The sequence below is a fragment of the Propithecus coquereli genome, unplaced genomic scaffold (genome assembly GCF_000956105.1).
Source record: "Propithecus coquereli isolate 6110/MARCELLA unplaced genomic scaffold, Pcoq_1.0 Scaffold34, whole genome shotgun sequence".
Taxonomy (NCBI): Eukaryota; Metazoa; Chordata; class Mammalia; order Primates; family Indriidae; genus Propithecus; species Propithecus coquereli.
This window is the reverse complement of record NW_012149063.1, coordinates 4,979,068-4,991,414: the sequence shown is the minus strand read 5'-3', so window position 1 is coordinate 4,991,414 and position 12,347 is coordinate 4,979,068. Positions and strand designations below refer to the sequence as shown.

The 12,347-nt window shown below is 37.7% G+C and overlaps 1 protein-coding gene across 1 annotated transcript in view; it reads right to left on the bottom strand.

Moving 5' to 3' along the window:
- HAT1 (histone acetyltransferase 1) overlaps positions 1 to 12,347 on the bottom strand; it is an 80,836-nt gene that overhangs the window by 51,756 nt on the left and 16,733 nt on the right. Inside the window, exon 3 of the mRNA XM_012650685.1 lies at positions 6,294 to 6,414. Coding sequence (XP_012506139.1) covers positions 6,294 to 6,368 — 75 coding nt within the window. The 5' untranslated portion in view covers positions 6,369 to 6,414. The remainder of the gene's footprint in view (positions 1 to 6,293; positions 6,415 to 12,347) is intronic.

The window sequence follows — 12,347 nt, the reverse complement described above, 5'->3', positions numbered from 1 at the left end:
GTTATAGAAAAGATAAGAAATTAAGCTGAACAGACAGACCAAGAATCCAGAATACAACCTGATACACTTAATTAACAAAGACATCCCTTACATATGTTTTCCTAACATTTGGCAATTTCTTTTTAAAGAAAAACAGAAAGTGTAAAAGTAACTATTCCAGTTAGGTCTTACAGCAGGTGGGTCACAATGAAATGTTGTTAGATTGTATACTCTCTCACTATGGTCATTTCAAGTTCCAATATTCTATACTTTATTACACATGATGATCCTATGGAGTAATGTTTGCTTTTCCTTATCACTGCATAAAGCAATGTGCTTGAGAATAACCAGTAATCTATTATACCATAAATGTTTACACTTGTATTTGTATTTATACACATTTGAAAGCCCTCTCTAGAAAGACACCTCTCTAGTGTCTTAAGCAGCACCATTCATCTAAATTTGTCTATAGTGAGTTATTTTTGAGGTTGCAATTAAAGGTATGTTAAGTAAGTGGTACGTGCTGCTCTTTACTTGGCTACGGTGGCACATGGACAACATTAACTAATATATATAGTTCTAAGAATACCTAAAATATGCTACAAAAACAAGCAAAAGAAATTAAAAGTGTGAACTTTTTCACTAATGTAAAAACAAAGGTCACTAGTGAAAAAATAATCATTGGTAGACTAGAAATATTTCACTATACGTTTTTTGATAATTGTGACAGTGGTCTTGATGGGTAATACTTTTTCATGAAATATCATAAAAAGCTTTAAAATTATATATTGACAATTTTATCTTGTTTAGTTCAAGTAGCAAAATATATGTTTAAAATTATTTTTTTCATTTCCTCAAGACTTAATTTTTCTAAGTATGTAGAATTTTCCTACAAAGAGGCTAAAGACTTCAAAAATTTTTTTAAATCTGCTCTCAAATTCAACCCACATTAGTGGGAGACAAGGATAAAATGAACAAAATTCACAGATTAATACAAACCTTATCCATGTATTTCAACTTTCTCTACCAAACCTGTCCCAGAAATGCTAGCAATAAGCAAGATTGAACAATCTTAGTTACAAATCCCTTCACTAAACAGCAGTAATATTATCCCAAGAGAGGGCAGGAGTTATTAATAAAAGCAAAGGTCAAGGACAACCCTAAGATGAACGAATCATCAGTGTCTGAATAATCAAGTTTAGTGTATTGTAAAATTCAGAATTATGTTGCCTTCAAGGATGATGGCTAGTGGAGAGATTTTAACAGGCATCTTAATTATGACTAAAAAAACTTCAGGTGCAACTGGAGAATTCAGCTTGGAAAAGAAAAAGAATGGATGATGTAAGATGAATGTAATGGCAAATTTCTATTAATAATAAGAAATTAACTTCTAAGCACGTTTGTTATGGATACTGACTACCTATGGTCAGTAGTATGCTATGTAGTAAGATCTACAAAAACTCAAATATATTATATAATAATCTCAAACCTAACCCATCCAAAGCAAAATTTTTTATTTTTCCACTTAAACCTACTTCTTATCCAATCTTCCCTACATCATTAATAGTACCACTACTGCTTAGGCAATGGGGTTCTCCTTGTTCCTCTCCCTCATCTATCACATTTAATTCAACAGCAAACTTTGCTGGCTCTACCACCAAAATATATCCTCAATTTGACAACTAAATCCAGTGTTGCCTCTAACACTGCAATGTTCTGGTCTCCCTTCTTTCACTCTTGCCCCCTACAGTGTGTTCTCTGCATAGCAGCCAGAATCATCTTTTAAAAATATAATCACATTGTATGACCACCACATACTTACAACCTCCAAAGGCAGCCAACTACTCTTATCTCTTGCAAATACCTTTTGTGGCACAGAAGATCCTACATGATCTAGCTGTGCCATCCCCTTCAACCATCTCCTACCTCTCTCTCCATCACCACAACAATTTAACCACGGTATTCCTTCTGTACTACAAAAATGTCAGCAGTCTTATCTTTTCAGAGCCTTTCCATTTGCTGGTCCTTTCGCTTGGTAAACTCTTCCCTCAGATTATAACATAGCTGGCTCCTCTTTTATTATTTAGAAACCAGCAAAATGTTTCTTCATAACCCTATCTGAATTTAATTTGTTTATTTACTATTTGTTTACTGACTATTCCTCTTGGCGAGAATATAAGCTCCATGAGAGCAGTGACTTTGTTTTGTTTGCCATTGTATCCCTGGCATCAAGAACACAGAAGGCACTGTGAAATGAACACTCACTGCAAACTGAGAAGAGGCAAGCCCATGACCCCCACATCCACTATCCAGTCTTTTTTTATAAGGGGGAAAAAAGTCTTTGCTTGAACACTTAATATAAATGATCTTTGACCACGAAGCAAATAAGTAACCCTACAAAAAGACATTATAAAAGATTGATTCCTTACTCCTAACACAGTACTTCTAAATGGAAAAACCTGATTTTTAAGAATAGAACAATTAGATGTCAATGCAAATACATAGCTATTTTCACTGCACATAATATTTGAAAGATTTATCAATAACTATGTCAATAGTTCCTTCGGAAGAAATCAATTCAGTGCTATCAGCTGCAGCTTAAAAAAAAAAACAAAAAACCCTCAGACAGTAAATATCGCACAACACAAGGAAAAACACCACCTGCATTTTTAATAACATCTAGCTGGGCTTGGGTCTGGAGAATTTAACAATCTAATAAGAAATATTTGGTTATAGAAAAAACTCCAATTTAATAAATCTGTATTAAACACTAGTTTATCTAAGATTATCTTTTCAAACATCAAATCACCACTACAGTATTACTTAGAATCACTTTTGTATCTGCAAAATTTCAAAAATTTCCAAGGGACACAAACTACATTAAATAAAACAAATATTAAAGGCAGTTATATATTATTTACCTGACAAGCTCAGAAAACTCACACATGGCTGGTAAGTGGGAGAAAAAAACAAGTAAAAAACCCCATGTAGTACTCAAAACATTTCCAACACTAAAGTTGAATAATAAATATAAGAGATTATTTCTGATCTTTTCATGCATACACAAATCATGGCATACATAATTCCATTAAGCTTACCAATATGGTATTTTTATCCATAAGGGGATTGTTTGCTAAAGTGAAGCCCCTCACAATAAAAGCAGTAAATTGGGAGCTCATAGCATCAAACACGGGAGAGGGGGAAAAAAACACACTGTAAAAAACAGAAATAAAAAGTAATAAACACAAGCACCTGGACCCATTCAGAACAGCTCATAGACACTCCTAACAGCTTATAATCAGATATTACTATGTATTACACTAATACCACTAAGTGATCATCTCCTAATACAATCTTTTTTTTTTTTTTCGAGACAAGAGTCTCACTCTGTTGCCCGGGCTAGAGTGAGTGCCGTGGAGTCATCCTAGCTCACAGCAACCTCACACTCCCGAGCTCAACCGATCCTACTGCCTCAGCCTCCCGAGTAGCTGGGACTACAGGCATGCGCCACCATGCCCGGCTAATTTTTTCTATATATTTTTAGTTGTCCGATTAATTTCTTTCTCTTTCTAGTAGAGACGGGGGTCTCGCTCTTGCTCAGGCTGGTCTCGAACTCCTGAGCTCAAACGATCCGCCCGCCTCGGCCTCCCAGAGTGCTAGGATTACAGGCGTTAGCCACCGCGCCCAGCCTCCTAATACAATCTTGATTATTTACTAGTGTGACTTTGGGCAAGACCTTTACAAGAAAACAAAACCAAAAAAAAAAAAAAATTAATAAAAGGGCCAAATAAAAGAGGCCAAATAAGTCCGTTCAACAGGTTTTAGCCATAAAAAGGTGGGGCACAGGGTTGGCAAAAAATGTAAAGTCAGAAGTCAAAGTCAGTTTAAAGCCTTAAAAAAGTTGGTTTCATTCTTAATGCTTTAGAACTGCTACTTCTACAAAAGAAAGTTTTGACATCCAGTATCTAGTAATACATAGAATCATTTTTCCTATTTTAATTCTCTGACTACTCATGTGTACCACAGTATTATCAACAATATGACAGATGATTTACTAAAACTTGCTGGATTTGTAAGTGCAAATGACAAGAGATTTTACTATAAGAATGTAATTTTTAATTTTATAAATAGGATTTGGGGACAAAATGGGATTTAATAAAAAAAAAAATCGACTTCGTAAAGTAATTCTTGATGAAGTTTTAATGCTTTTAAATAAAGAACATCCAGAAACAGAACACATCTAAAATATATAATTTTAAGGCTTTCAAAGGTTCATGTCCATCCCACATGCAAAATACATTCATTTCATCCCAACATCCCCAAGTCTCAACCATTACAGAATTAACTCAAATCCAAAATCTTATTTAAATATCACCAGCTCGAAATTCACAAATCTCATTATCTAAATCAGATATAGATGAGACTGGGTATGATACATCCTAGGACAAAATTCCTGTCCATCTGTGAACCTGTGAAAGTAGAAAACATGTTATCACTTCCAAAATATAATGGTGGGACAGGCATAGGACAACAGAGATTTTCTCATTCCAAAAGGGAGAAAATGGAAGGAAGAAAGGAGTCACTAGTACCAAGCAATTTCAAAATCCAGCATGGCAAATTCCATTAGGTTTCAAGGCCTGGAAATAACTGTGGCCTGCAGCTCCACCCTCTGGGCCTAAAGCTTTGCCCTTAGAGTCATTCTTCCTTTTTCCTGAAGGGAAGCACATGTTTGCAGCTGAGCAGTTTTATTAGCCTGTTTCCTGCCTGTGGAATTCTGGGAGTTCACCAGCCTTCCTTCGTTTTGTCCTGTCAGTTCAAGTTGCATTTTGAAGTTTTGATTCTCAAAACCCTTGTGGGTCACATGTGTATGTCATGAGGGTTCACACCATTAGATAAGAGGGTCCTCCACAGATTTTCACCAGATCTCTATTCCTGACTTTTTGCTAATGATTGAGGAGATCTGAGTCACATGCCTAAATCTCTTTAGCACTAGCAAAAGGCTATCTTGTCACACTCTAGGCTTTCTCTCCAGAGAATACTTTCCTAACAGTGAATCTCCTAATTTTAGTGTCTTCTGCAATCTAGACAGGCTGAGAATTTCCGAAATCATCAAGTCCTGGATCCTTTTTTTTAACAGTCTTCCCTCAATTTATCCCTTTCCTCTCACATTTTACTATAAGAAGTCAGAAACAGGTTCCTTTGCCTCCATGGCTCAGCTGCCTGGCGTGTCCAGCCATCAACCCGAAGAAACCAGAAACCAGGCCACACCTTCAATACTTTGCCAAAAAATCTGCTCAGCTAAATATCCAAGTTCATTGCTTGCAAGTTCTACTTTCCACATAATTGCAGGACACAATTCAGCTAGGCTTTCTGTCACTACATAACAAGGATCTCCTTCCAGTTTCCAAACACATATTCCTCATCTCCTTCTCAGGTATGTTTAATGTTAATATTTTTACCAAAAGTATGTTTATGATATTAATATTAATATATGTATTCTATAAGATGATATAGGCTTTCTCTCTCATGCTCCTTTCTTCTGAGCCCTAACCAGCAGTGCCTTTAATATGCACATTTCTACCAACAGTCTATTCAAGGTAATTTATACTTTTTCTATCAGGCACCTCCAAATTCTTCCAACCTCTACCCATTTCCAAAGCTATTTCTACATTTTTAGTTATTTGTTATATAGTACCGCACTTCCTAGTACAAAAATATGTATTAGTTTCCTGTAGCTGCTGTAACAAATTACCACAAACTTGGTGGCTTAAAACAACAGATATTTATTCTCTCACAGTCTGGAGGTAAACTCTGAAATCAATATCCCTCAGCCATACATATTCAAGGTGCTACACATAAAGGAATAAATTAGCAAAATTTGTGGGATTAGAAATGCAAGCAAGAAAAATTTAAATAGACATTCTACATGAAGTAAAAGTAGAAAATTGAGATGTTTCCCTCCATCTTCTTTGACTTCTATTTGACTTTTAGGAAAAGAAGTATATCCATGTCCATAATAAAAAACAAAAGTTGTAAAAGAAAAAATAAATAAATGAAACCCTGATCGTAAAAGCGAAAAGTTTTTATGGAGAAGGCCCACCCAGGAAAACAACAGGCTAAGGATCATAATCACAGGGTTAACTGAATCACAGGGAGGCAAATGCCTCCATAACTAAACACAGATTATGTGATTTTAAAACTACCATATAACAGATTCTCTCCTCCCTGTTTAGAGGAGAGAATTTTAAATTTTAAAACCTGTTTTAAACTCAATTGGAAAAGAGAGTTAAAAATAAATGTATTTCTGTTCTTACCTCCACACAGTCAAAGTTCTCGTCAACTTTAGATGCATATTCAACACGGAACATTGTTGATAGGCTGCCAGCCATATAGTATAACAGGATCTTCAGACCCTTGTAACCAAAAGCAGTTTCACTGAAATGAAAAAAAAATAGCAATCATCAAAATGAATTTTTGCAGAGTCATGAAAAAGTATTAACTCTACATATAAGTTTAATTTCATGAGTAGTTTCAAGACTTATTTAAAATATTTATGTTCTAAAAAAAGAAACAAATACTAAATATTTGCAATGAAACTATGCCTCAGTTTTCATTTATAAAATAGAGTAACAGTGCCTAACTCGGCAACGTTGTTTGGGTTAAATGAGTAAGTTAGAACATGTAAACCACTTACAACACTGATTAGCACATTGTGTAAGTACTCAATAAATGTTAGATATTACTACTACTGCCATTGTTGCTGTTGCTACTATTACTAGTACTAGAAGGCATTTCAAAAAGATGAGTAGTGTTAAACTAGGACCTGGCTAGGTAAGCAGCTAAGACCTAGCCTTAGACCAGCCCTTCCAACTTATCACTTGCTTCTACCATCAACTGCCAGAGCTGCTGAAAGCCGTGATAGCACCTATTTAATTACACTTAAACCCCTCTATGAACTCAGAGGGCAGATCTGGAGCTGCTGTTAATTTTTCCAACCCTGCTCCCTGCTATCACATCTATGCTTTGCTATCCCCTTTTCCAGCTTAAAAAGAGTCTTCTAAAAGTGAATTCTAAAATATCCGGAATAAGTAAATCTATAGAGATAGAAAGATTAGTAACCACTTAGGTGGGACAGGAGGGGTGGGAGGTGGAGGTGAAGGGATGTGACTGCTAACAGATTATGGGGTTTCTGATGTGAGTAATGAAAATGTTCTAAAACTGATTGTGGTGAATGATTACACAACTCTAAATATACCAAAAACCATTGAACTGCACACTGCAAATAAATGAAATACATGATATGTAACTATATATCAATAAAGGGTTTTTTTGTTTTTTTTTTTTTTTGATTTTTGGGCCAGGCTTGGTGGCTCACACCTGTAATCCTAGCACTCTGGGAGGCCCAGGTGGGATGATTGCTTGAGGCCAGGAATTCAAGACAAGCCCAAGCAAGAGCAACACCCTGTCTCTCCAAAAAACAGAAAAATTAGTCAGGTGTGGTGGTGCACACCTATAGTCCCAGCTACTTGGAAGGCTGAAGCAGGAGGATGGCTTGAGCCCAGGAGACTGAGGCTGCAGTGAACTATGATGACGCCACTGCACACTAGCCTGGGCAACACAAGCGAGACCATGTTTCAAAAAAAAAAAAGAGAATTCTGAAAGAAGAGTGCTTAAAAGAAGCAGTGTCGTTTCCAGATTTTTGTCTACGCTACCAAAATAAAATGTGAGCACTGTCCATTCCAGGGACTCTGAAAGTTATGTGAAGAAGATAGGAGTGGCAATGATACTAGGATGAAGACTAATATCATACTTGGGTCATAAGATACAGGGATATCACAAATATGTTACTGTCCCCTGTCTACCTCAGAAGAGTGGTATATAAGCACACCACTTTCAACGATACCATGCAAAACAGATAGGTAAATGTGCAAAATGCCATTAAGAAGCAGTATCTGTAAAATTAGATCTTATCCACTTAGACTGTGGTCCCCAACCCCCGGGCTGCGGACCAGTATCAGTCCGTGGCCTGTTAGGAACTGGGCCGCACAGCAGGAGGTGAGCAGCAGGCAAGCAAGCGAAGCTTCATCTGTATTTACAGTTGCTTGCCATCGCTGGCATCACTGCCTGAGCTCTGCCTCCTGTCAGATCAGAGGTGCCATTAGATTCTCATAGTAACACAAACCCTACTGTAAATCGTGCATGCGAGGGATCTAGGTTGCACACTCCTTGTGAGAATCTAATGCCTGATGATCTGAGGTGGAGCTGCGAAGGTGATGCTAGCACTAGGGAGTGGCTGCAAATACAGATTATCATTAGCAGAGAGGTTTGACTGCCCAGAGACCATAATAAATCAATTACTTGCAGACTCGTATCAGGACCCTATCAGTGAGTGGCAAGTGACAATTAAGCTGTATTTGGTGGCGGCTTTATAGTGGCAAGTATACTTCAATCGTACTGCTGCATCTGGTGGCAGGCTTTAAGTCAGAATCTGACACTTATTTCAGACCTCGCGTAGCCCACCTATTATTTTATTTACCGCTTCTGTCCATGTCTCTTTCCCGCACTGCCCACTTGTCTCAGTCACAGTTTTGGTAAGCCCACAAGCCAACCCTAGCAAAAATGAGTAAAAAAACAAACATCTCTGGAGAGCTTCTTTGAAAAGGGGGAAAGACCCAATGATGAGATAGCAGAAGACTCTAAGACTGCCAACAAAATGAAAGCTACATTTAAAAGAAAATACCAAGAGTCCTACTTAAATTACAGGTTCATTGCAACAGGTGATTCACATTCTCCAAGCCCACTTTGTATAATATGTGGCAACCATCTATCCAATGAAGCCCTGAAACCTTCAAAACTGCTTCGCCACATGGAAACCAAGCATCCTGCATTAAAAGACAAGCCTTGGCCGGGCGCGGTGGCTCATGATGTAATCCTAGCACTCTGGGAGGCCGAGGCGGGTGGATCGCTCAAGGTCAGGAGTTTGAGACCAGCCTGAGCAAGAGCGAGACCCCGTCTCTACTAAAAAATAGAAAGAAATGATCTGGACAACTATAAAAATATAGAGAGAGAAAAAATTAGCCGGGCATGGTGGCACATGCCTGTATTCCCAGCTACTGGAGAGGCTGCGGCAGAAGGATTGCTCGAGCCCAGGAGTTTCAGGTGGCTGTGAGCTAGGCTGACGCCACAGTACTCACTCTAAAAAAAAAAAAAAAAGACAAGCCTTTGGAGTTTTTCAAAAGAAAAATCATGAACACGAAGAGCAGAAGCAATTATTGAAGGCCACCAATTTATCAAATGTGTCTTCACTAAGAGCATCATTCTTAGTGGCTAACTGCATTGCTGAAGCTAAGAAGCCCTTTACTATTGGTAAAGAGTTGATCCTGCCTGCTATTAAGGGCATTTGCTGTGAACTTTTAGGAGAGGCTGCAGTTCAAAAGCTGGCACGTGTTCTTCTTTTGGCTAGCACAATAACTAGACGAATTGATGAAATAGCAGAATATACTGAGGGACAATTGTTAGAGAGGATTAATGAGTCACCATGGTATGTAATCTAGGTTGACAAGTCTACCAATGTTGACAACAAGGCAACGATGCTTGTTTGTGTGATATATTTTTCAGAAGGATGTGCATGAGGATATGTCACATGCACTTTTGCTGCCAACCAACACCACAGCTGCAGAACTATTCGAGTCTTTGAGTGATTATATATCAGGAAAATTGAATTGGTCATTTTGTGTCAGTATATGCATGGACAGAGTGGCTGCCATGACCGGATGGCTTTATGGTCAAGAAGGTCATTTCTGAATGTGAGCCTACGCACTGTGTTCTCTATAGAGAAATGCTGGTTAGCCAAAAAATGTCACCTGAACCTAACAATGTTTTGCAGGATATGATTAAAATTATTAACAACATTAAAGCACATGCCCTTAACTCATATCTGTTCGTGCAGCTCTGTGAAGAGATGGACACGGAGCACACACGTCTTCTCTTATACACAGAAGTGAGATGGCTTTCTAAAGGTAGATCACTGACCAGAGTTTTTGAGTTTTGAGAGCCACAACAGGGATTGCTTTTAGAAAGAAAATCACCACTGGCAGCACATTTCGGTGACACAGAATGGGTCGCATAACTTGCTTACTTTTGTGACATATTCAACCTGCTCAACGAACTCAATCTGTCACTTCATGGGAGAACAACAAGTGTGTTCAAGTTGGCAGATAGAGTGACTGCATTCAAAGCCAAACTGGAATTATGGGGGTGACGAGTGAACATTGGGATTTTTGACATGTTTCAAACATTAGCAGGGATTTTGAAAGAGGCTGAGCCAAGGCCTTCTTTCTCCCAGCTGGTGCATGATCACCTATCTCAGCTTTCAGAAGAGTTTGAGCATTACTTCCCAACCACAAAAGACCCCCAAAGTGAGAAGGAATGGATCTGTGACCCATTTGTGAATAAGCCAGGTGAATCAACTTTGTCGGTGCTAGAAGAGGATCAACTGCTTGAGATCACAAATGACAGTGGCCTTAAAAGTATGTTTGAGACAACCTAAAATCTCCACCCGTTCTGGATTAAAGTCAAGGCAGAATATCCTGAGATTGCCACAAAAGCACCAAAAAGCCTGCTTCCATTTCCATCCTATCTTTATGAAGCAGGGTGTTCGGCAGTGACAGCAACCAAAACAAGATTACAGAGTAGACTGTACATAAGCAACACACCTTGGGTGCCACTGTCTCCCATCACCCCCAGATGGGACCATCTAGTTGCAGGGAAACAAGCTCAGGGCTCCCACTGAGTCTGTATTATGGTGAGTTGTATCATTACTTCATTATATATTAGTATTACAATATAATGATAGAAATATAGTGCACAATAAATATAATTTGCTTGAATCATCCTGAAACCATCCCTCCCATCCCCAGTCCATGGAAAAATTGTCTTCCATGAAACCAGTCCCTGGTGCCAAAAAGGGGACTGCTGCACTAAGATATTATGACAGGAAGAGATTTTTAGAAATAGTAAAAAGAGAATAAAATAAATCTCCCCTTAAAGATAGAAATCCAAAGAGGAAACATTCTCGGGCCAGCCATGGCGGCTCACACCTGTAACCCTAGCACTTCAGGAGGCCAAGATGGGAGGACTGCCTACCAGAAGTTTGAGGTTGCAGTGAGCTATGATGGATGCCACAGCACTCTAGCCTGGGCAACAGAGCAAGACTCAAAAAAAAGGAAAAAAAGAAAAAAGAAACAAAGAAAATATTCTTATTTTTAATGATAAAATAAAACTTGTTTAAAATACAAAAGGCTGAAATTTTGGCATGAATCTCTATATAATAAAATGTAACTATTAATATTTAAAAGCATATAAAATGCTTAACCTAATACATTAATAATGAGACATTCTCAGGAAATTTGTTCCATGAAGAAACATTTTTCAATTTAAAAACGCATTAAATAAATACATCAATGATATTAAAACAATGCATTAGGGGGGAAAGCCATGAAGGGAAATATTTTAAATGTCCAGTATCTAAATACCCCTCCCTACTACAACAAACCAGGGTTTCTAGGAAACTGGTTTACTCCAGAACTAGTAGGCAAAATATAAGATGAATCTAGACTATCTTATTGTACCAAAAAGTAAAGCATCTCTCAAATGATGAGGACATAACAAAAAGACTCAAAGTGTTTGAAAGGGTAGCACTTGCCAAATCCGAGATAATCTGAGCATCAAAATTAGCAGTAGGAACACTTTATAACTCACTGAATTAAAAAAAGAATCTCTGAGTCTATTCTGATGTAAACAAAGAAATAAATAAGAGGAAGAAGATAAGCTCTTCTCATAGTACAATGCTAACTAATAAATGTAGAAGGTATGACAGTTACAAAATCACCACTTTACAATCATAGTAAAACCCTGATTCAGGCAAGAATCATTAATGGATGCTAAATCCCCTGGGAAAAGTTTGATGGAAAATAGGATATTTCCAGTCTCAGAGTATCTCCCTATAGACTTACAAAAGGAAAAATGTTAACTTTATAGTGGAGAAAGCTGGCAGACTCCTCTAAACAAAGTGACCTAAGTCAACTTAACCAACAATGGGACAAATTGGCATCATGGACTTCTTGATGTGATACACTGAAAAGGACACAATACCACTAATGTAGTGGCATTGCAAAAATATGCATTATCTGAATTTAATCATGAATAAACTAATCAAACTCTAATCCAAACTGAGGATTCTATAAAACTAGCCTATACTCCACAAAATATGTCTGTCATGAAAAACAAAGGAAGGCTGAAGAACTGTTTTAGATTAAAAGAGAATGAAAATAATCCTAGCACTCTGGGAGGCTGAGGCGGGCGGATTG